At 48.1% G+C, this 23,772-nt stretch overlaps 1 protein-coding gene across 1 annotated transcript in view; it reads right to left on the bottom strand.

Moving 5' to 3' along the window:
• Nucleotides 1-10,754: 10,754 nt before the first annotated feature.
• Nucleotides 10,755-23,772, bottom strand: part of LOC308584654 (testican-2) — a 30,067-nt gene continuing 17,049 nt past the window's right edge. Inside the window, exons 6-9 of the mRNA XM_081189519.1 lie at nt 20,897-21,115; nt 19,533-19,595; nt 18,319-18,456; nt 10,755-17,318 (exon numbers count right to left, since the gene is read on the bottom strand). Coding sequence (XP_081045645.1) covers nt 17,173-17,318; nt 18,319-18,456; nt 19,533-19,595; nt 20,897-21,115 — 566 coding nt within the window. The 3' untranslated portion in view covers nt 10,755-17,172. The remainder of the gene's footprint in view (nt 17,319-18,318; nt 18,457-19,532; nt 19,596-20,896; nt 21,116-23,772) is intronic.

The following is a 23,772-nucleotide window of genomic DNA, read 5'->3' as shown; positions in this document are numbered from 1 at the left end:
CCCCAAGGATCATCTAGCCTAACCTGCAATGCAGGAATCTCAGTCTAAAGCATCCGTGACAGACGGCCATCCAACATCTGCTTGAAAACCTCAAAGGAAGGAGAGGCTGTCACCTTCTGAGGGGGACCGTTCCACTGTTAAGCAGCTTTTACTATCAGAAAGTTTTTCTGTATGTTTACTCAGAATCTCCTTTCTTGTAACTTGAATCCACTGATTTGTGGCCTACTCTCTACAGCAGGAGAAAAACAAGCTTGCACCATCTTCCACGTGGCAGCCCTTGAGATATTTGAAGATGGCTATCATATCAGTCTCCTGTTTTCCAGACTTAACAGCTGTTTTGAGAATCAGCCCTGAATCTAGCATATTGTTTTGTAAAGTGGGATTACCTGGCGACTAGGTCACAACATTTTAACATAGCCTCTCATTATCCCTGTCCGTTGAACATGCTCTCTGGGGCTGATGGGAGTTCAACAACATCTGGAGGGCCACAAATTCTCTCTTCTCCCTCTTAAAATACAATTGTGTGAGATTCTACACACACACATTCAAATTGCCACGATTATTTCTTAAAACTTAGGCAGTAGGTTGCCAACTTATTCCTCAGCCCCTGTGCCTGAAACAGCTGCTTGCTACCTAATAGAGACATGCCAACCAGACATCGTTTTTGTCTCTGCCGTGTAAAGTGTCCCCTCCTCATTTCTGCAGATCAGGCCGGCGCTAAAGGCGCAAGAGCATACTGGCCTGGGGTTCTTTTTCGGTCAGTTGGCAACCCTATGCAACAGGAAGGCTTGGTCGCTGCTAGGGGAAGGCGGCCTCATCTCGCCACCCTGTAAGGAAAGTTGTTTCCAAGGAAACAAGCTTAGGACCTGCATCCTTCAATTGCCTTCCTTTCAGTGGCTGCACGAAATCACCTCCAAGGAGCAAACAGGCAAATTTGCTATAGAGGTTGTGAATCAGCTCTAAGCTCACCACACAACTGTTGTTTTCATCTGCCAAATCCAGTTTCCTTCCGTCTCGGGAGACCTGACACAGACTTTACCTTTATGAAATCCTGGCTCCGTGTGTCCTAGTTTTCCTAGCACCTCGCTGGATTTATGGAGCTGATGAGATTCTTGGCTCTGCCAGCTCTGCTTTGAGCCGCCCTTGCTCATTCCTACGACCCATATTTCAGGTGCTGGACGGCTTCTGCAAGGGAGGAGGCAGAATTAGATTCAGAGCGGTTGAAAGGATGGTAGTATATTGTGCCTGTCTAGGTGCTCTTTTAAGTTTGGGCTCGGGAGTGAATTTACTGCTTGTTATTGTGGATATTATTCCGTCTGATATATTTGTGTAGCCTCCCACCAAATAGGATTTGTGGGTGCCCTGCAATGTTCCAAGTTAAGACTGTGCTGCTTTGTATTTCTGTTACTCTGGGGCTGCAGGAAATGGAAGGGAAGAATAAAGCACCACAGCCTAACCTGTATATTTGGGGCAGAAGAGGAATGATGTGGGGTGGGATCTCGCAGCATCAGTCGTGACCCCTGCAATTCACTGGGCCAGGGTCTGCTTGTTTCAGGGGTGGGGAACTGGTGACCCCCCCAGTCCTGTTTGGACTCCACTTCCCATCGCCCCTGACCATTGGGCATGCTGGCTGGGACTGGTGGGAGGCAGACTCCTGCAATGCCCAGAGTGCCACAGGTTGCCCACCCCTGATTTGCAGGCAGTAGGAAACAGCACAGCTGCTCAGTTGGGAGACCACGAGACTCTTAAAACAAAACAAAACAAAACCACTTCACTTTAATTCCGGAGTGTTGGACCTTTGGCCCTGCAGGTGCCGCTGAAATATAACTCCCACCTGCCCCAGCCAGCTGGCCAGAGATGAGGGGAGCTGGTGCCCAATGACAGACACACCTGCAGCTCAGCCATTGCCCTGACTCCCTGCAGAAACTGAGCAGAGCGATCTGTCGCTTCCCCAGCTTGTTGTTTTGCCTTGCCGGTTCAGTGTTAGGCACTGGAGGCCACATCAGCCGGATGGAGGTTTCGGAAAGCGACAGCCCGTCACCACTCGAGGGACAGGGAAGATGCTACTAGCTAATGCTAGCCTCTCTGCTGGTTTCCTGGTGAGCATGCTTAGTCCCTCAGATGGCAGCTGCGGCTCTGGAAGGTCCTTCCTGGCTGCTGTGCTGATGCTGGAGGATCTCAGGTGGCCTTTGCCTCAGCCGTCTCTTCTTGGCCAGGAGGGCCTTTATTTTCAGCAAAGGTCTTCCAGGATGACTGCAGTCTGGGATTTCGTGATTTCATTCTTGATTTCCTTTTGCTTTTCAACCTGCTTTCCCCCAAATAATACTACATTCTGCTGTTGTCAGAAGTGACGGCGGTAAATCGTACCGTTCATGTTGGAGTTAACTCTTTATTAGCAAAAAAAACATGTTCTGCAAGGACCTGGTGGAGCGTCAGGCCTAATGAGCACAGCAACTCAACTCTGGTAGGTCTGGCCCCCATGAAGCAGTTGCTGAGATGGAAGGTCCCTGCCTTCCCAGGGTCCTTCCCAAGCAATCAGAGACTATGCTGATGTGCTTGTCTCTGCTCCTCCCTCTTCATGCCTCTTCTGGTTCTGGGTGAGGGGAGCTGGTCACAGTAGGAGGGGGAGACCCTCTGGCTTCTTCATCCTCAGCCAGAGTCATCTCTGCCTCTTGGCTTCCCTCCTCTCCTGCCTCAGGAGGCCTTCCCTCTGTCTCAGCCTCTTCCTGCTCACTAAACCCTGTTACCTTTTCAGCTTCCGACACCACCTCCTCCCAGTCTTCTCCCTCTGACCACTCGTAGCCATCCCACCAACAGTCCCCGGGCTTCTTCCTTAAGTGTTCCTTAGCTGGTTCCTCCCACCATTCGTCCAACCATGCGTCCAACCAGTCCATGGTGTCTGTACATGTCATTTTGCATAATACATTGTGCAAGGAGTTTCCTCAAGGCTCTGAAGGGGACTTTCCTTCAGGCTGATGGTCTCATCCCCTTCTGACAAAACTTACCCCCGTTGCTCCACCCACTTTTGCTTCTGGCCCCGCCCACCTCTAGCATGTGACCTCCGGAAGATTGCACACAGAAAGGAATGTGGCTCTTGGGCTTCCTCGCTTTTGCCCCGTAGGGGGGCCTAAAAAACCCATCAAAACAAACACATAAATAGCAGCCTTACCCATCACCCCTTTGCCTCACCTTGGCCTACAGAGATGTCCCCGTTACAGAAGCAAACAGATGCATTTTCCCAGCAGCTGCCAAGGTGTCAGTACCACCTGTCACCCAGGGGAGCTGCCAAGGTGTCAACACTTGTCACCTAGGTGAGCCCTCCAGGAAACGCAGGCAAATGCCCGAGGCGTTGGCATGCTGGTGGCTGCTTGGATAATAAGCTCCAGTAATGAACCGAGCTGGGATTAGCCTCACCCTTTCCCCGAGGAGGGCTTGCGGGCTAAACATAGCCCAGGCAATTAAAAAAATGTAAGTCCGCAAAATGGTTCTTTCGTGACAACGGCACATTATAAGGTCCTCCTTTGGGCAGTGGAAGCCACAGGGTGTTGTTATGGGGTTGGGGTTGGCAGCCGTTAGGCACAAGATAGGACACCTTTCATGCTGTGCTAGTATCGTGCTAAACGTAGCCTGGGGTAAGCCACTGGGGAGTTTTATACTTGACTCCGAGATAGGGGCAAAGCTGGGAATAGTTGGCTCTTCCTGTCATCGGGCTGCCCAGCTGCCCTCCCTATGAGTCTCGTTGGGCACAGGCCACCGCTGGATTGTGGAATTCCCAAGGTTCTGCTTGCAGCAGGAGAAAGCAGCAGAGGACCCAAATATCCACATGTGGATCTGCTGGTGGACACAGCCTGTTTGAAAAGGTGTGACCCAGAATGCAGAGTCCTTTTTGACATACGCTGGACCAACCTCCACCAGAGTCCTAATCGGATGTGCTAATCGGATGCAGCGAAGACGGCAAATGTCGCCTCCCCGCTTTCTCTCTCTCTTCAGCATTCATCCTCGTGAAGGAGGTTAGATGAGGTTGGCTCTTTTGTGAGCATTTGGATTCGTTTGCGGTTGCAAGTGTATGATGTTGGGTCAAGCAAGTGTTATCTCACACTTTTCTCCTCGCTTTCCATATTGCAATAAGTCCTGTTTGTGGGAGTGGATTGGTGGTGGCGGCGGGTTTGTTGCTCAAGAGTTGCCCGATCAACTTCAACTGTGCAACCTGAATTTGCCAGTATGCAATTGAATCCCACCTGAAAATAGCAGGCGTCTGGAAGCACCCAGAGAGTCTGGAAGCACCTTAAAGACAAGCCTTTTTATGATCCATCCATGGACTTGACCAGAGTCTTCTTCGTCACATCTGCTGAAGTGGGCTCTGGCTCCTGACAGCTTATACCACTGTGAATGGTTCATATTTAGTGTGCGACAAGTAGGGAAAAGAGAGTCAATTCATTTTGCATTTAAAGCCGGGGCAAAATGTAGCCATCCTTTGAAATTCACAATTCTCCAAATTTTGTGGTGCAGGCCTTTAGGGTAAAGTATGCATGAAATTTCCTTTTTCTTTTATTTACTGACCGCTCTATACCTGTAGCTTGGGGTGGGCCACAACATAAAACTACAAAATAAAAAAACACATCTGTTAGTGAAAATGACATACAAAAATACGTTAAATCTGGGGAAATTGCGATGCGAAAATGTGTGCGTCGGGCAAAATTGCATACAGAAATGTTTAAATTAGAAGAAATTCACACCAAAATGATGACTCTTTTTTGGGGGGGGGGCACACTGACGTGGAACTGTGAAGAGCTGAACTTAAGATGGGAAAGGTAAGAAATTTGAGAGAAACCAAAATGGACAGATTTGGCCATCGCTAGTCACAAGAGACTATTATTTCTTTCTGTGTGGGTTTTGCTAACCTGCTGTCTGATGCTGATGGGAGTTGTAGTCCAAAACACTAGGAGGGCACCAGGTTGGCAAAGGCTGCTGTAACGCGTGTGCTGCTGAGGTCAGCGGGGCGGGCGGGTTGGAGGGACATAAATTGTGAGCAGGATGTACTGTGCAGTCTGGCACATACAGACCCTCATAGAAAAGCCTCTAAGCCTTTGCACCACTTTGATAAATCTACCACACTTCTCCCTCTCCTACAAATATGTCATGACCAGGCGGAAAATGATTAGCCAACTGGGACTCTGGCCAGGGGATGACAACTGCTGTGTGCTGTGCTAAAGCCCTTGAGCTGTGAACTCCACAAAGCGCTCCTGAGAGCAGAGGAAAGCGACTGGTCAGCAGTTTGCATCTGCTGCCTTGGGACGCTGCTGAGCCATGCCTGGCCTCTCCCCTTAGAGAAGAGGTTAGGCACATTGGGGTAGCACGTTCTCCGAAGAAGGGATGCCCACAGGAACCATGCAGCCGAGATCAGAGAAGAACGGGGCCGTCTTCCGAGGGGGGTGACTAGGCAGCTGAACACCGTTTTCATTTTATGAAGATGAACTTGTTTGTTGATGTGTGTATGTCATCATTCTTCACCTTACCTAATTTTAGAATGGGCAAAACTAGGGCATTCACTGCGGCAGCCTCGACATCCCTGGAATAGAAGGGCGCTATAATTTTTTAAAAAAATGCCATTCACATGAACATAATGGAAAAGGTACCTCCGTCTGGGAACAGTCGTGCTTCTTTAAGAGCAGTTGTGTTCCTTTTATCCTTCATAGTGTTGTTTCCAAGTGACAGAAGGTGGAGTGGTCAAAGAGGAAATTCCTTTAGCAGGTAGAATCATGGACTTTTGGGGGAGGGGTTATCTAGGTAAGTTGTTTATTATTATTATTATTATTATTATTATTATTATTATTATTATTATTATTCCCCACCCATCTGGCTGGTTTTCCCCAGCCACACTGGGCAGCTTCTAGCAATAATAATAATAATAATAATAATAATAATAATAATAATAATAATAATAATAATAATATGTCAAACATTAAAAACTTCCCAAAGATTAGTCTTTGTTCCATCATTTCAAGGCCATCCACTTTAAATCAGGGGAAGAGAACCGATTCCAGCTGGGGAGCCAGATCATTATCTCTCCAAACTTTGGGACATCAGGTGATTCTAATATTTCCTTGTAATCCATTAAATTTCTCTACTGCCCTTCATCCAAGGATCACAGTTTGGCTTCCAATATATATGCTGCACTTTGAAGCCCCAGGTGTTTTTTTAATAAAAAAATGGAGGTGGAAAGGAGCAGCGTGGGATTAGTTCAGAGAGCAGCGGTGGGAGATGCTTTGCTCCAGCACAGTAGAACTCAGGAGACCACTCCAACCCGCCCTTACCTGTCCCACACCTGGGATGTCATGTATGTAGGAGATCAGGTATAGGGTGTGCAGGCCTGGCTTCACCAGAACAGCTTTGCAGGGCCAAATGAGGCCTGGTGGTCCAGGTTTGACCCATGATCTGGAGATTCCCTACCCCTGTTTGCTTTTAAAGTTTGTGGGGTTTGTGTGGAGCTTAAGCAGAAAATGAAACCAGGGAATCTTTCCATATGGCCAGTCTCCTTGTCACTGTCAATGGATGTGTCATTTTCCCTGACGGCGCCACCTGCCATAATTCCCCCTACCATTTGTCTCTCGCCAAACCATCTGCATGTTTCCGGAGTTAGGCAATAGCTTGCCTCACAACGTGACATTCGCAAGCATTTTAGATATTGTACAGCATTGTTTTTGTTATCCTTTACACTGAACAAAATTAAGGATGGCAGCACCACTGCTTGTTTCGTTACTGTTTCTTCCACACGGTATGCTACTTTCTTCCGAATGGTGTTTTCCAGAAAGACATCGCTTTTCGTGCAATTCCACCACATGTGCATAAGCGCTCTGTGTTGCCCGCAGTCTCTCCAGCACCCTGGGAGACGTTGTTTGACTATTTGTGCCTCCAGGCTGCCACTGTTTTGCAGGAGGGATTCAAGTGAACAAATAATTGCAGGGGAGTTGGCTTATTGCTATATAAAAAGGTAAAGGAAACCCTGACCGTTAGGTCCAGTTGCGGATGACACTGGAGTTGCGGTGCTCATCTCGCTTTACTGGCCAAGGGAGCCAGCATACAGCTTCTGGGTCATGTGGTCAGCATGACTAAGCCGCTTCTGGCGAAACCAGAGCAGTGCATGGAAACACCGTTTACCTTCCCGCCGGAGCGGTACCTATTTATCTACTTGCACTTTGATGTGCTTTTGAACTATTATACCTATATATATAAGTATCCTGCAAACAAATCAGAATGAATGCTACATAAAGATTGGGCATTGTCTGGCTTCCATGTTTGTGCAACTGAATCAGAATGAGTGCTCAATGAACAGGCTGTCTAGACAAACCTGTATGTGTTAACTGCCCAGGAGCAATAGACTATCAACTCTAAGACCCCTTCCCTACTTTGTGTACAAATAGATTTATTCTATCTTTCACAGTATATACTAGTTTTTGCAATTTAATGTTTCTTTTTTGCTAGTACAATCCTCTAGTGTCTGTTTCATTTTCTGTTGCATTTTTTAAAATTGCAGAACTTGTTGCCTGATATTTTTCAAAGACCATTCAAATTCTCCGTAATGGGGGAAGGATGAAGAACACCTTTGGGGTAATGCTGGGTCTTCATAGTGGTTGCCTCCATACTATGGAGCAGTCTAATGCAGGAAGTTTGCTCAAGCCCTGCTCTCCTGACTTTTGAAAAGGAATATCAAGCACATCTTTGGGGGAAATTTGTAACCTTACAGGCAGTGATATGGGGCTGAAAATTTTCCATTGCTCTATTTTCCCACCGAAAGTTTTGTTTCCTGGGTTCATTAGTAGCAATTAATGGGTGCCAACTGCAAATTAAATATTAGGCAAGCTTGGTATTTTCACAGGTTTTACTTTTGTTTGCTAACTGCAAGTAAAGGAAATATGCTTAATTAAATCACAGCCTGGGGCATGAGAAAATATTTCAGTGCAAAGTAAAAAAAAAAATTCCAAACTTGCCTAATTTGCATTAGAAAATTTTCCCGTTCAGTTTTTTTTCCAGAAAACCTACATCACTGCTCACTGGGGGGAAGTGCCTATTGTCTGTTGTTAACTAAGGATGTTTTATCTGGCAGGCTTTTTATTTTTTGAGTGTGAGTCTATGTTATCCGCTGCCTCAAGCGTTTGGACAGGCAGCAGACAAAATGACATTGGAAAATGTTGCTGGCGCCAGCCTTCCATTGGAACCCAAAGTCTCGGGGAAACAAACCAGGCAAAAAGGATTCATCTGATATTTGATATTGCTTGTGAGAAGCCGGCTGCCAGAACGAGCCACCTGGAAGTTGGTGCCAGGAAGATACAAGCTTTGAGAGGCAGAGTCAACCGAGAGCCAAACTGCTGTTTGAAAATGAGACATGCTGTGATCACGGTGCAGCCTGGAAGCTTCGCTGGTGCGGCTCCAAGTGCCCATAACAACCGAGGGCTGCATCTCACTTTACACTTTGAAATCCAGTGTGGCGGACATCCAAGGGCAAAAATACCCAGGCCTCTTATCAGGCACAGCCCTGAGACAATTTGGAGAAGAACTGAAAGAATACCTCACCTCACTATTTGCAGGGCAGCGCATTCCACATAAACGTTTCTCTGCAGAGTCCTAGTCAGTGCTGTCGCTCTTCAGTCTGTTGCATATTCCATCCCTGATGTCCCATTGTGTCCCATCAGTAGCAGACAGCTTGTTGGGGCAACATCACTCACCTAGTCCCATTGCTGCATGTTCCCTCCCCTGTAGGGTCCTTGACCAGACTAGAACTTTGCCCAACAGAGGCCTGGAAAGTTTGGCTTAGGGGAAAATGGGAGGTGCCTCCTGGTCCTAATGGTCAGAGAGTGTCCTGTGTCTGCACCCCCATATTGGTATGTGAGCTGTTAATGGCCTTTCCTGGTTGTGCAGGCCCAAGACATTTTGCCACCTGAAGCAGAGCTCCCCAGAACGAGAGTCTTGCTGCTCCAGTCAGAGTCAGACATTCATGTCTTTTATTTCCCGCTAGGGCCAGCTCACCCATGAGGCAACTTGAAGCAGCCGCCTCAGGCAGCAGAAACCCAAGAGGCAGTGCTCCCTCTGCCCCACAGCAGAAGGTGCTGGCAAGATCTTGCAAGATTTCAGTGAATTCTCGCTGGGAACTGCTGTCATTTTGCAGCAGCCACCGTGAAACCCAGGTAAGGGTTCAGTGCCACATCTGAAGGCATCCCTGTTTAGGGAAGTTTTTAATATTTAGTGCTGTATTGTTTTTAACACTCAATTGGGTGCCACCCAGAGTGGCTGGGGAAACTCAGCCAGATGTGCGGGGTATAAATAATAAATTATTATTATTATACATTTCCCTTTTGCCTCGGCCGGCAAAATGGGATGTGCCACCTGATTTCCCACCACCCTCATCCTGGGCCCTGCTCAAAGCAGGCCACCTCAACCTGCTGCCATACTAGGACTGACCTGGCATGCTCAATAGACAAAAGTGGGAGTTGCATGCCTTTAGTGTCCAGAAGCCTATTTTCTTCGTACAAAATGCAACACGGCACGAGCCCCTGAGAAGCCAAAGAGTTAACCCTCTCTGCAGGTGCTGTCCGTGCGAAGCCTCGGCAAACAGGCCCGTCACTGTTCAGGCCCTGGAAGTGGGCCTAGAAATGCAGGCAGCTGAGGGGACAGCTGCAACTTGCGAAGTCTTGGCCTGGCGATAATGGGAAAGCAAGGAGAGAGAAAAATCCTCTGTGGCTTTGTTGGCTCGCAGCCTGCCAACGGCCGCCGCAAAGTGACAGTGAGCAATGTGCCCACACTGCAGCAGGAAGAGGCCTTTGGCGTTCTGCAGCGGCGACTCAACGCTTCGTTCCCATTTCGAGTTGGCATCGCTCCCTTTTTCCTTGTGGCTTTATGTGAGAGCAGAAAACCGAATCCTCGCCAGCAAGCCAGGACTGCTTATCTGGCAGAGCAAGGGCAGCCTTTGTCGCCTCTTATTCTCTCACAATCATTAGGACTGCCAGGAGCATTGGAGCTTTGCAGTGTGGATGGCAGAGATCTGCACAGTACTTGCTTCCGAATGCTACCATCGAGGTAGAACAGATTCTCCACCAGGTGAACATTTTGCAACATAGGAATGCAGAACCTGTGGCCCAGCAGTTTAGTGGACGCCACCTCCCACCTGCACGGCCAGTTGCTGAGGATGAAGGGAGTTGTAGCCCACCCAAATCTGGAAACCTGTTGGTTCCCCAACCCTCCTGCAAGATGTGCTCTGGGGTGTGTTGGGGGAGATGCTTTGAAAAGCACTCCAGGCTGATGGGAAGAGTGTCAAGGCTCAACAACTTTTGGGCTGTCCTGGTTTTTACTTTTTGAAACACGGCAACTGTAGTTTAGGCGCTTACTTGAGGATGGCTTGGGCCTGCAATGGACACGGCCTAAAGTTTTGGGTGTGCCATGAGAGCCACATTTGGTCTGTGGACCAGACCCTCGCCATCTCTGCTCTAGGAGTTCCACATTTACCCATATGACTGCAAACGCCCATTGAGCTGTTCTGCCCCTCCAAAGCAGTTCTGAGGCCGCCTCCCAGCTCAAATCACAGAAATGCCTTTCCTAAGCTAACAGACGGCAAGAAGTGGGGATTCATCTTGGAAGTGCCACAGCCAGGTGAAGCCCAACAGGTGGGCATTTTTGCTAGCAGACGTCAGCACCCTTCCGTCTTCTCAAACTCTTCCCCGATCCCAATCCCCTCCCCAGTGCCATTACAAACCACAACGGAGTGATGTTTATAAATTTTTATTTTTTTTTTAAAAAATAAGGTTGTATTTCATTTCTTGGAATGGTGTACGTGTGTACTTGTTTCCTTAGGTTAAGTAAGTTAAGTTATTAGGCAGAGAACCGACAATGTGAAACAGTTTCCCAGGGAGCCGCCGGGAAAGCGATACAGGAGTGTCACAGCTGGGAGGGAGACGAGAGGGCGCCCTAGGAACAGAAGGAGCCTGGGGGGCAAGGTCTTGCCCAAGTTGAGCTCTTTAAAGTCCCAGAACTATTTCGGTGGAAGGAAGTGTTTAAACTTTCCCATTGGAACCAACTGGACAGCTTTTGCCAACATGGCACCCTCCGAATGTCCTGGACTCCCATCAGGCCCACGCAGGGTCTGATGGGAACTGTAGTCCATAGTGGATATCCGGAGGGCACGAGACTAGCAAAGGCCGCAATAGGATTTCAACTTGGGCAGGCTTGCCCCCGCTGGTGTTCCAGCGCCCACCATATGCACACACATACGTTCTAACACTTTTTTTGTTGTTTCATTTTTAATCGTCTAGAATTACCGAGATACACTTGCAGCACTGAAATATACAAACTGAAATCAAAGCACTTGAACACGATGTTTAACACTATAAAGTTCAGAAGTTATTATTGCACATAAGACTTAAATATGTTATCAGGCTATAGGCGAGTTTGTTTCTCGATTCTGGTTTGTTAAGCGTAAAATGCTGTTGGTTTTTTTCCCCTTTCAAAAAAAAAAATCAACTCATTTTAACACTTTAAAAATACACATTCTTTCCATCAACACTGAGCTGAGATTCAATACAGAGAAGAGAGAAAGGTTTAATAGAGTGGACTAGACAGAGCTACTTTCATTTGTTCGGTGTGGGGAGGCTTGCGATAAATGTGTAGAAATGATCTATTTGAGATTTGGACACTAAAGGGAAGAAGAGGGGTGTGTTTGTGTACAGGGCAAATTTCAAAAGCAGCACACCTGTGAGCCTAACTCCCCCAGTAACCAACACAATTGTCTTGATACAACATGAAGGGAATCCCTTATGTAGAAGCAGACACACTACAGCCAATGTGGATGAGTGTTTTGATCCAAATCTCAGGGCTCATCTGGAACTTAATGGACTCGCAGGTTTCAGTTGTTGGTGCAGACTGGGATGCACACCTCTGGCTGTTGCGCAGAATGAGTGCTGTATATGGAAGTCACCTCCAACTGAGCTCACTTCTGAAGCGTGCTTAAGAGAACTGCAACCTTTGGCTGCCATCTTCAAGTCACATGCTCTACACGACGTTTTTGCATGAAAGCATCAGAACAGGAACACATCCCAATGGCCATTGACCAACTTTTGAGGAGGTGGTTCAAGAACTGCAGCCTACGCTCCACATTTTAAAATGAATTGAAGTCACTTCTGAATATAAGAACCTTTGGATGAAATGGATAGCTGCAGTCTTAGGAGTTTAATGCATTGCAAAGATTTCCTTCCCTTGGATGTTAATTCTTTTCAGCTGTACTCTGGAGAAGAAGAATGGTCCATTTCCTTCCCCTCCAGCATCCAGAATCAATGAAGATCAAGGGAAAATAATATTTGCACACATGAAAACCAAGAGTTCTTCCAGATATATTCATTTGTCCTCTGATCATCGGCCGGTAAGGGGTTCCAATGGAAGGCTCTCCTAGGGAGGATCAGGGGAGCTGGATCCTCAAAGCTCAAAAGAATAGAAAGAGGACTTCACCAGCTCAAAACAGCAAGGACCAGGCCCGTAGGGCTGTTTCATACATTACATAAAGGCAAATCTGGGTTTGCTACTGAGGGCACACTCGCCAGGTAGTCGCTGCCAATCACAGTTCCTTGACAAGAGCACTCAGATGACACACAGATTCAAAACATGCTACGAACGCCATACTGCAGTTGCTCGTGTACACCTACAGTTGCAGCGTACACCTAAAAATGTGACTACCTTAGGGGCAAACCTAAAAATGTATGAAGGGAGACAAGCAACCAAGAAGAGGAGCACCTGCTATTAGGGAGACCCCTTTGGCCAATTGGTTGAAGCAACCAAAACATTACATACTTACACTCCAAAGCAGGCTTGCTCTTTCTTATTTGCACAGGGCTCAAGTAAATGCATGAAAAAATAAATAAAATGGCGGCAATGCAGCCTGGTATTTTCAGAAATCCAAATCTGGTTGATACTAACGGTATGATAAGAGGCTTCCTCGCTTGTCTCTTCTCCCTCTCTGCCAGCACAGAGATGGCAAAACAGGTGAAGTTGTCACAACTGCCTGATACACACAGCTCCAGCGCTGGCATGGCTGCTTGATATGGTGATGATATCCTAGCTGCTTCCCTCGGGGAAGAGACTCTTTCTTTTTTATTTCTTTTAAGTCGTCTCTGGTGTTGAATTCCCAGGCTGCCTAAGACAGTTCCTGCTCTTATTGAAAACAAACAGCATTGATGGGGCGAACGTGGTGTGGAAAGCAAAGCTGTGAAGAGGAAGAACTTGTGTGTGCGAGTGTGCGCCAAGTGTTGTTTCCTTATTTACAACATTCAGACTAGCTTGCAGGTTTGGAAGAAAAGAGTGAGATTTTGAAAAACTGGGATGATCTAACCAACCCCAGTGAAATCTAAGCAAAGTCAAGGGTTGCCAACTCCTTTCCCCAGCAGGACCCTGTCCTGAGATTCAAGCCTGCTCCAAAAGTAAGCCTCTTATCTTGAAAGACCTACCATGTAATCCCAGATATGTGAAAGAGGCCTATTTCAGATTACCCAGTAGGAAGGGGCATTGCACATGCTCAGAAGTTATTTGGACTAATCCACATACTCTTAAAGTTTAACCCTAGCAAAAAGATTCGGGGAGCTGAGATTCGATTAACTAACTCGACACAAAGTCTTGCTCTCATGTCTTTGAACAGCTGCATGACAGGGGAAGCGCTACAGATAAATTAATCCCCACACTGCCAGTCATGAAGTCACAGTGATTGGGAAGTTTGCTCCTGCAGTATTTCTCTGCTCTCTGTTAGGAAAGTAGTTGGCAACCCAAAGGAGAAACAGGACGTCTTTAATTCTGCACCCAAGTCCACTTGACAAGGTGAACCCTACAGGGACGGCAAGTTTCTCCTACGGACGTCATTTGGGATGACGTATCTTCTGCTTCTGCTACCCTAGAAGTCAGAGAATGTGTCACGAGGTAATACAAATCAGCTAAAAATGCATTAAAACAAATGGGGTGTAAAATTAAGGCTGGAAGCAGAGAATAGGCAAAAGACATTATGTGTTCACCATAAGAAGAAAAAATGCTCTCCAATTACTTTTTAACTCCCCTTAAGAAAATGGAGAGGTTTCTCTTTCATTGGCGAATAAGTACGTCTTTTGTCCCATGGGGAAGTTTTTCTTTCAAAACTGGGCAGAGCTAGACAACCTGGAGAGAGAAAATAGTTCTTAAAAAGAGAGTTGAAAGTGGCATGGCTGACTTATCGTTTTCCATGGCACTGACACTCATTCCTTTGTCTTCAATCGATGCAATACATTTTTGAGAAGTTGGTTTTTGAGCAGTTCTTGACAGCCAAAACCTACAAAAACCTGCGATCAGACACAACGCCGGGAATGAGGATCAATCATGGGCCACCATTTGTCTGCCATTCTACCTTCAACCCTCTGGAAACAAAACAAAACCCTATCATCCGTCTCCAAGGCTGTCGTCAAAGGTGTCAAGGAGGACAAGCAATCATCAACCATAAGCCTTGTTATCAACACAGCACGCACACACACACAAAATTGTCACCCCCCCAGTTCTACAGTATTCAATAGTGTCTGGTGTGGAGGGGCAACATCATTGCTGCTTCCCTGGATGGGGGAAACCAGGTTGGCAGGGAGAGGCAGGGGCTGTGCAAGGAATACAGGAAGAGCCAACACCGCTCCCCCTGGCATGTCTGCACAGATTTGGTCCTGCTGCCACCCCTGTGCCATCCATTAAAACACCCCATCTTGGTCACTCCTGTGTCCAAATAGATGGGCAATTCTTCCCCTTCGCATTAATTTTGGGATGCTGCCCTGCCTAGTGAAGTTAGCAAAAATTTGAAATTTGAAAGATGTATTTACAGGTTATTTAAACATGCACCACTGGGAAATTCAGTCCCAGACACACAGGCAGAAGGGGGGTGGGGAGGCAACAACAGTGGAGGAGCCCTCAAAGAGGGGCTTTCCAGAAACCAAAGCTCGAGTAAGTCACTGGATTGTTGGTGCTGAGGCTGCAGGTTCAATCCCTATATGGGGCAGATGCATATTCCTACATTGCAGGGGGATTGGACCACATGACCCTCAGGGTCCCTTCCAACTCTACAATTCTGTGACTCTGTGTATTAACAAGATGCAAATGGATCTCTTTGCAGCAGAAAGGGAAGGGGGGAGGGTACAACAATGCAAAGTCTACGGAGGAAGAGGAGGAATTTCCCAAAGGACATGGACTGAGAAGGCCACTCCCTCCCGGCAGTGACAAGTTCCAAGTCTCGCTCGGTCATAAACTATTATTCTCTCTGCAGAAAAGTAGAAGAAATAGTGGAATAAAGGAGGGGTGTGAAGCGTGCGGGTGTGTATATAGACAGAGACAAATAGAGAGGGACAAGCCTAGGCAAGAAGGAAGGTTAAGAGAGGTCGACACAGCAAGGCTTGTTTATTATCACAGCTGGGCTACACAAGTGTTCTCTGTTATGGTGCCACCGCAAGCATGTGGCCGGGCTCACTGGGAGGTTTAGCTCACGTTAAAAAAAATTAAAATCCCACAGTTATTCATATTTTTGTGTGTATTTGAAGGATATGGAGCTGCACAGAAAGCCTAGATGGCTCTACCGGAAGCGCAGTTTTTGCGTAAGCTCTGGAATGCTCAATGTAATAAGCCAAGCTGGCCCTCCCTCATTCTCCACGCACGCACGCACGCACGCACACAAACACCCGCCATCTGCTCACACTGCGTGAGGGCACCCGTGGCTGCAACACCCATGCACTTGCAACACACTCACACACAGAATCTCACACCTGCAGGAACCCAGGCCCACAAAGCAGTGGGTGCGTCCAAATGCAGCAGCAGTGGGACGCCTGTCTCTTTCAAAGGAGAATTTAAAGTTTGCCGTGGTGCATCCTATCCAGGCAAAAAGCCTACAGTTCCCCCGACATGGAAAAGAATGTAGAAAAGAGCATCTTGCCAAGCATCTTTACCTAGAAACAAAGCAGCCAATAGCAACTCCACACTGCAACCCAAATCATTCGGAAGCAAACCTCCTGGGGTGGCTGTTTTGCTGTTGACGGATGTTGGGCCCCCCTTTCTCGTCATGGGAACTTTGTTCCTAGCTAGGGATGCCTTTTTGCTGTCGGTTACCCTAGCCTGCCCCACAAATTTGCATTCCACAATCAATAATGTTATTTCTCCTTTTTTTTTAAAAAAATCAGTGTTTCTCAGCCAATTGTGTGCCCAAATGCCTCTGTCACTCTGCCAGGGCACCGAGAGGCCATATGGAAGCCCATTATTCTACAGTGACCAGAGATAAAGTTGAGACAAGTTTGCAATGGGACCCTCGAAATTGGCGGGCACAACCCTGTGATCACCTGTTGGTTCTTAAATCAATACGAGGATGCCAAGCCGCCTGTGGGGAATATTCCAGGGAGGTAGGATTTTGCAGGACCCTCTCGGTGTCTGAGAAGTCCGTGATATGCTAGCCAAGTTTGCAACCAGCGCTGTGCTACCTGTCCCAGCCTGATATGGATCTAACATATGGTCAAAGGAAGAGAAAGGGGCTGCTCTTCATCCCTGACCTGTCAGCCGAAGTCCAGGTGATCACACCTCTTCCATTGCAACGAAGACCCAGGAAAGCTTGGCAGAGCTCCTGGGCGCTTGCAGAGCATGTGCTTGAAAGCAATTTGGTGCACCAGGGTGTACAGAACTAACAATGTGTAAATTATTGGAAGCTATTGCTAGGAACCATAACACGAGAGATGATGGGGCAGGTAAACATATTTGGGGGTCTGGCTACGAGCGGAAATGTGTGATAAGACAATTTAAACATTAAATTAAATTACATTTTTTAAATATATTTATATATATAAAAAGACCACCCGAACCTACAGTGCAGAATACTTTGCCCCCTTTCCCATTTTGCTTTGATACAGCTTTGATCTCTGCTAAGCTGGGGTGTGGGAAACAAGATAATCCCCACGGCCATGTAAGGAGAATGGACTCACCCAGGCAGGTGCATACATACATACACTCACACACGCACACACACACAACATGTTCTGCCATAGTCAGTTACATTCAACTGTGTTTCCTGATCATCTTGTTAAGCTGTTCCTCTCCTTCGGGTTTCGACGGCCGTCTCCCAGCCCTGCAGCCAGCATCCTGACCAAACTGTGCCCTCGGCGGTTTCTACCAGATGTAGCCTCCGTCGTCGGCCTCTCCCGCCTCCCCTTCCTCCTCCTCGGCCTCCTCGCCGGCTTCCTCAGTCTCTTTCTCTTCCTCGTCTTCCCACCCGACGCCACTCCCAAAGTCCCCAGAGAATCCAACGATATCATCTGCAACGACGAGAACAACAACAACAGCAGAAGCAGCGGCGTTAGTAAGGAAACGGCGGTGCGGCACTTTGGTAACCGCGGAGGGTGAACCCTCCCCCTCAGAAGGCATTCATTCACTTCCATGGCGAGGAAGCCTTTCCGTTCAATTCTACAAGTGGGGCCAACAGGAATGAGCCAGCAGGAAATCACACTGAGCAAATTGGAGTTAACTCTTTGTTAGCAAAAACAAAAAAAAACCCCCACAACAACAACAACCCAGGAGTGTCAGGCCTTGTGAGCACAGCAACTCGTCTCCGGCAAGTCTTGCCCCCTCCCCCCCCCGCCCAAAAGCACTTGCTGAGACTAAAGGTTCCTACCTCCTCACTGCTGCCTAAGTCCATTGTCTGTGAAGTTAACTCTTTATTCGAAGAAACCAAAACAGCGCAGGCCTAGAGATCACAGCAACTCTTCCTAGTAGGTCTTTCCCCAGTGAAGCAGTTGCGAGGTCCCCACCTTCCCACCGCTCTGTAAGGCTCCTCCCTCAATTCCTTCCCCGGCAGCCGAAGGCTCTGTTGTCTTGTCTCCCATTCCTCTGTCCTCTTCATTTCTCTGCATGTTCTGGGAGACCAGGAGGAGGGGAGCTGGTCTCCGCCAGAGGGGGACACACTTGTGCCTCTTCACTAGCCAGTCTCCTCTCTGCCTCTTGGCCTCCCTCCTCTCCTGCTTCAGCTTCAGGACTCCTCTCTGCCACAGACTCTCCCTGCTCACTCAGTCCTGTTACCTCTTCAGCTTCCAACGCCTCCTCTTCCCAGTCTTCGCCCTCTGACCACTCATTGTGGTCCCACCACCATTCCCTGGGCTCTGAGCCTTCTTGTGGGTTCCACAGCTGGTTCTTTCCTCTGCATCCAACCAGTCCACGACAGGGGCCACGTTGGAGGCCCCCCTTGTCGTGTGCAACGTGTACGTTTTGTGCTCCAACCCGCCAACAGTTCTTCCCACCTTTCCTCTCCATTCTCCTTACCACAATCTGGATTCCCATGCATCCGCGTCCCTGTTAGTTCCATGCCAAGGTGGTCCACGCACCAACACTCCCCACTGCTTGGGTCACACTGCATCTTCCGATAGTACCCATCCTCATCGCAGCTGGGGATGAAGATCCCTGGGAAAGCAAAGTCAGCAACAGGGCGTCAGTAGAGTTGGGATACAATGGTTGCAACAGCAGGACTTCACTGCTGGGAAATGATTTTTAGGATTGCTGTGTTTTGAAGAAGAGGACACATTTGCCGACTTCTGCTTTTAACTATGGATCGCTATGGCAAAAAAGAGGACGTGTCCTGGAAAAAGAGGACATATGGCAACCCTAGCAGCCCACAGCATCTTGTGCAACTGGGAATTTAAATGAAGATCATACACTTTGAATAAGAAAGGAGCTTAGATTGTAAGGGATAACTGGCCAGAGTACGGACTTTATATTTAATTGTGCTTAGAACCACCTTAAAAAATTAGCTTCTTCAATACACAAAAAATGATCTGACCTCAGAGGTGCTTTCCCGTATAAACATATGCAATGGAAAACGACAAGGGAAAATCTTCACACATCGATTATTTCCCTGACAAGAATTATGGTGTGCAAAAACCACTGACAAAAATCATAACGTGTAGTAAGTGGATTGCCATACATGCACACAGCCAGGGCATTGCACCACTACAAACACCCCTGGCCTGGCCTGCGACAATGAGCTGTTGCACGATTATCACTGAAATCTGCCCAGATTGGGGATTTGCTCGCACAAATGGCTCCAGCCATAAGGCTGCTTTGGGCATGGCCACCCACATGTATGAGATGGACCAGGCATCCCCAATCTCGGCCCTCCAGCTGTTTTGGGACTACAACTCCCATCACCCCTAGCTAACAAGACCAGTGGTCAGGGATGATGAGAACTGTAGTCCCAAAACAGCCAGAGGGCTGAGTTTGGGGATGCCTGAGCTGGACCTTAGGGAGGAGCCGTTAGATCTGCCTAAATCTTCATTTCCATGACACCATCATCTAAAACAGGTGTGGATCCTCTGGCCCTCAGCTGTGGGGCAAGCAGAGATGGGGCTTGGGTGAAAGAAACTAGCACTGCTGGGTGACGTGCCTTCCAAGCATTGACTATCAGCACCGAGACATCCACAAGATCCCTTTCCCCTTCCCTCATCCATCCCCAAATAGCTCCCCATTTCCACACAACTCACCAGGTTTCTTTTTGGCTGCTTCCTGGATCTGTATCCTCTCCAGCTCCACAAGGCAAGGAGGCTCTGAAACACCCAAAGCAAAACACGCGTCCATTCCAGGATTGCCAAAAACCAGCTCAAAACAATCTCAGTGGAGCCATGTGCTCGTCAATAAATGAGCCGCTCTCTTCCAGTAATCTCTGATACGAGGGTAAAAGAACTGGCCTACCTTGCATGTGCAAAGCACTTTAAGCCCTTAAGAAAAACCACTTACATAAATACCAGGTGTTTCATTTACTAACAGCACTGGTCTACCTTGCAGGTTTGTTGCAAGGATTACTGAAGTATATATGCAAAGGGCTCTGAGTTCATAAGAAAAAGCACTACATAAACGCTAAGCAAATATTCTCCCTCCTAAAAACTATTGGCAGCTTCTGGGGAGAAAATATAAGAGAGACCAGCTTCGCTGCAAGTCTGGGAAAAAGCATGCTGATAGAGACTATCAAGGTGGGGTGATGTTTTGGGGCTTCCATTGGGGTCCAGAATTAATCTTGAAGGTGCCTTATTTACAGGAATGTTTCTGCGCTTTATTAGTAGACCTTACTAAAATTCAATTTTTGGTATATTTCTTACTGAGATGCTGAGATGTTTTGGTTAACTTATTGTTAAATTCTGTTGCCACTTAGCCAGTTTTGCCACCACGAGCAAAATTCATGACAGAAAGGTGGCATGCAAATAAAGGACAATGATCTTTAATCTAAGTGGGGCTGTAACGAGCACCTCTTTAAACAGCTTGAACTTAGTACTAAAGGTAAAGGGTAAAGGGACCCCTGACCATTAGGTCCAGTCGTGACTGACTCTGGGGTTGCGGAGCTCATCTCGCTTTATTGGCCGAGGGAGCCGGCGTACAGCTTCCGGGTCATGTGGCCAGCATGACTAAGCCGCTTCTGGCAAACCAGAGCAGCGCACAGAAACGCCATTTACCTTCCCGCCGGAGCGGTACCTATTTATCTACTTGCACTTTGACATGCTTTTGAACTGCTAGGTTGGCAGGAGCAGGGACCGAGCAACGGGAGCTCACCCCATCGCGGGGATTCAAACCGCCGACCTTCTGATCAGCAAGTCCTAGGCTCTGTGGTTTAACCCACAGCACCACCCGCGTCCCTGAACTTAGTACTATGCTATGGTAAAACACATCAGCCAAGAAGAGGCCTTTTGCTTAGTGCCATCAGGGAAAGATAGGGAGAAGCCCATTTGTCAGTGTGTGTGTGTATCTCTTTCAGCATCACTTACAACAGTTGGCACTATATAAAGAACGGCGGGATATGACTGACTGGAAGGAGTCAACACAAAAGACTCTTAGGAGAAACCTTGCAGCAACGCACTTTCTCGCCAGAAGCAGAAGCACCACTCTGCGGTGGAGACGCGGCCGTCCTTGTAGGTGTCGCAGGAGTTGAAGAAAGGCCGGATGCAGATCTCGTACTTGTCCAGGTTGATGGCTGCCAGCTCCGTCTGGTCCAGGAAAAGGTCGCCGTTGGTGTCCAGCTTGGAAAACATCCAGCCAATCGAGTCTTTGCAACTGGCCACAAGGCTCTTGTCCAGCACTGCAAGCGGATGAGGTTTGAAAAAACAACAGAAGAGAGTGAGAAAGAAGAGTAAGGGGGAGCGAAGGTGCCTCTGCGCATATAGCTCTAACGAGGGCCGCTTGCGTCCACAAGTGCGGGATTTGGGTGCAGGATTCATCACCCTGAGGACCTCAGCTTCCATTGTTCCCTCTAAGAGTGAACTCAGGTGGTTTGGAGCCGAAATGGGGCTTCCGAGAGACGAGACGGGGGAAGCAGCGTGTGAAGGTGAACCTCAAGGTAAGAAGAAGTATAAAACTTAAAAAATACACCCCTAGGAGGCAAAACCACCCCAAAGACAACCCAAATGGAGACTGAGCATGCTCAGCAGCTGTGGAATGTTGAGTGTCAGCTGGTAAACAAAACAACCCGAAGTGTGTGTCTGTGTGTTGCAATGGAGTATCCTAAGGATAACATGTCTGTCTGCAACTCTGAACAGGAGCACTTGCACTGAGAGGTAGATCACCTGCAGTGATTTGTTGCAAGTTCTACTCGTTATTTTAAAGAAACCAAGCAAGCTGCTAGACCTTATGGCTACAAAGACAGTGGTGATTAAAAACGTGTAGGCGATGCTTAGGAGCTACACAAACGAGAAGCCGAGCAGAACACCCTGTGGCTGAGAGGCAGGTGCTCCTGGAGTGCCTTGCCGCTCCTCAGAGAAGCTGCATGCATTATGCAAACAGGCTCGATCTGCATAATTTATACCGCTCACAGAGTTCCGTCTTCCTAGTTGCGGAATTTTTACTTATTTAAAAGCTCGTGCGTCGACACAAGCCTGTGCATATGCAGGGCCTCTCCTGGAAAGGCTGTCTGTCGATGCTGCTGTACACAGGATTCAAACGTCAGGCCTGCAGGCCTGAAATTCTGCACCGGAACCCCAAAATACCGCCATCGCAGTTCTGCTGGGCAAATACATGTTAAGCATGTATGGAGCAGAGGTGAACAACTGAAGGCCCGCTGGCAAAATCTGGTCCTCTACAAGGTACCAGCTGCTACCCCTCTCTTTCCTGAAGCCGAGCTAGAGGCAGAAGATACAAGGAGGACGTGTAACGCAGGGCAGCAGAAGACAGTGGCAGCCCGCCTGAAAGGGTCATGGCTGCGGCATCGGCCTGCCACGCTCGGCTCGCTTCTCAAAGTGGCCCTCTAGGAAAAGCAGCTGCTGTTGAAGGAGACGGGAGCCTTGCCATTTCCCTGCACGGCTTGCTTCACTTCCTATCTCCTACGTAGTTTGTGATGCTGCTGCCAGGCTGGTTCCAGATGGACTTCCTCACTGCTGGAGGTGAGCCACGGCGGCTCACTGCTCTGCTTACGAAAGCCGAGGGACGGGAGCGGCAGAGCCAAGGGGGGCACAAGGGCATCGCCCTCCCAGCGCGGCAAGACTTCATCCAATGCATCAGGCCCACCTGTGGGAGAAGCACGAGGCTTGGCGGTTTCTGTTCACTGACATTTAAACTAATGATCTTCCTCCTGACCGGTCGCACTTCACGTTCTGCGTGTGCTCTGGGACCAATCTGCCAACTCTGCTCAGGGGCTGGGGACTTGTTTAAAACAAACAAGTGCGCAAAAACCTGTACCTTGCTGTGCTCACACAGCAACTGGCAGAGTGTGGGTGGCCCACACAGAAAGCTCTGCTCCGTGGAAGCAGCCAGGAGATGAGCAGGGCTTGCTTGGTTTAATGTACAAAATGTGAATTTGCTGATGACAAACCAGTCCAACTTTCTGTGCTAAGCACATTTCTCCTTTTATCACACTAACTACAAAAGGAATAATAGTAATAGTAATAATAATAATATGAAAATTCCACAGACTCTAGCTTGTCGTTAGAGCGTTAATTTCTCAGATCAGCTCTGAGAACAAAGTATTGTACTTCAGCCAATGAAAATGTGGCAAATGGCACATGTAAAGCTACATTTAACGCACCAAATCTGATTGGATGAACATGATGGTGACTCAAGAACTGTTTAGTGCAGAGATGGGGACGCTGTGGCCCTACAGAGTTTATTGGACTACATTGCCCATCATTCCCAGCCAGCTTGGTCGGCAGCTGGGGCCGATGATGGGATTCGTAGTCCAGCAGCATCTGGAGGGCCGCAGATTCCCCGTTCCTGATCTCATGGCATATAAACTAATAGAGTCACACATAAAGACCAGTTTAGTGCCGAAATACGACAAGCTGCTGGCACCCAACAAGTAACTGCTCAGCCAAAGCAAAAACAATTTAGTTTCACAAGGGGAAATAAGAGCTGACACAACAGGAGGAATAAAGACTGACGGAACCAGGCACATCTGCTGCACCCGCTCCGGTGAAATAAATGAGCCTGTGGCTCTCGCAAAGTCCTATTCATTGCAACAAGGCTGTCCCTCTTTAATGGGAGTTGTTGGAGGGCTGATTGTGGTCACCTTCCCTCGTTCAGTGCAGGACACAGAGCTTTCTCAGACTGATCCTGAAAACACGGCAGAATTTTCCCACCGGTGTGTCTGCACTGCAGAAGTTACAGCTGAATGTGTTCCTGCGTCTTTCACACTTGAATGAAACAACCTTCTTCCTGCTATAACTTAGAGGAAATAGAGGGGTGGTGATGGGGTGACCAGTGGCCCTCCAAATGTTGTTGGATTATAACTCCCTTCCATCCTTGTCC

The sequence above is a fragment of the Podarcis bocagei genome, assembly GCF_964188305.1.
Source record: "Podarcis bocagei genome assembly, chromosome: 4".
In the NCBI taxonomy this organism is placed as follows: Eukaryota; Metazoa; Chordata; class Lepidosauria; order Squamata; family Lacertidae; genus Podarcis; species Podarcis bocagei.
Note: the sequence above shows the minus strand (reverse complement) of the source record. Positions and strands in the feature narration are given on the sequence as shown.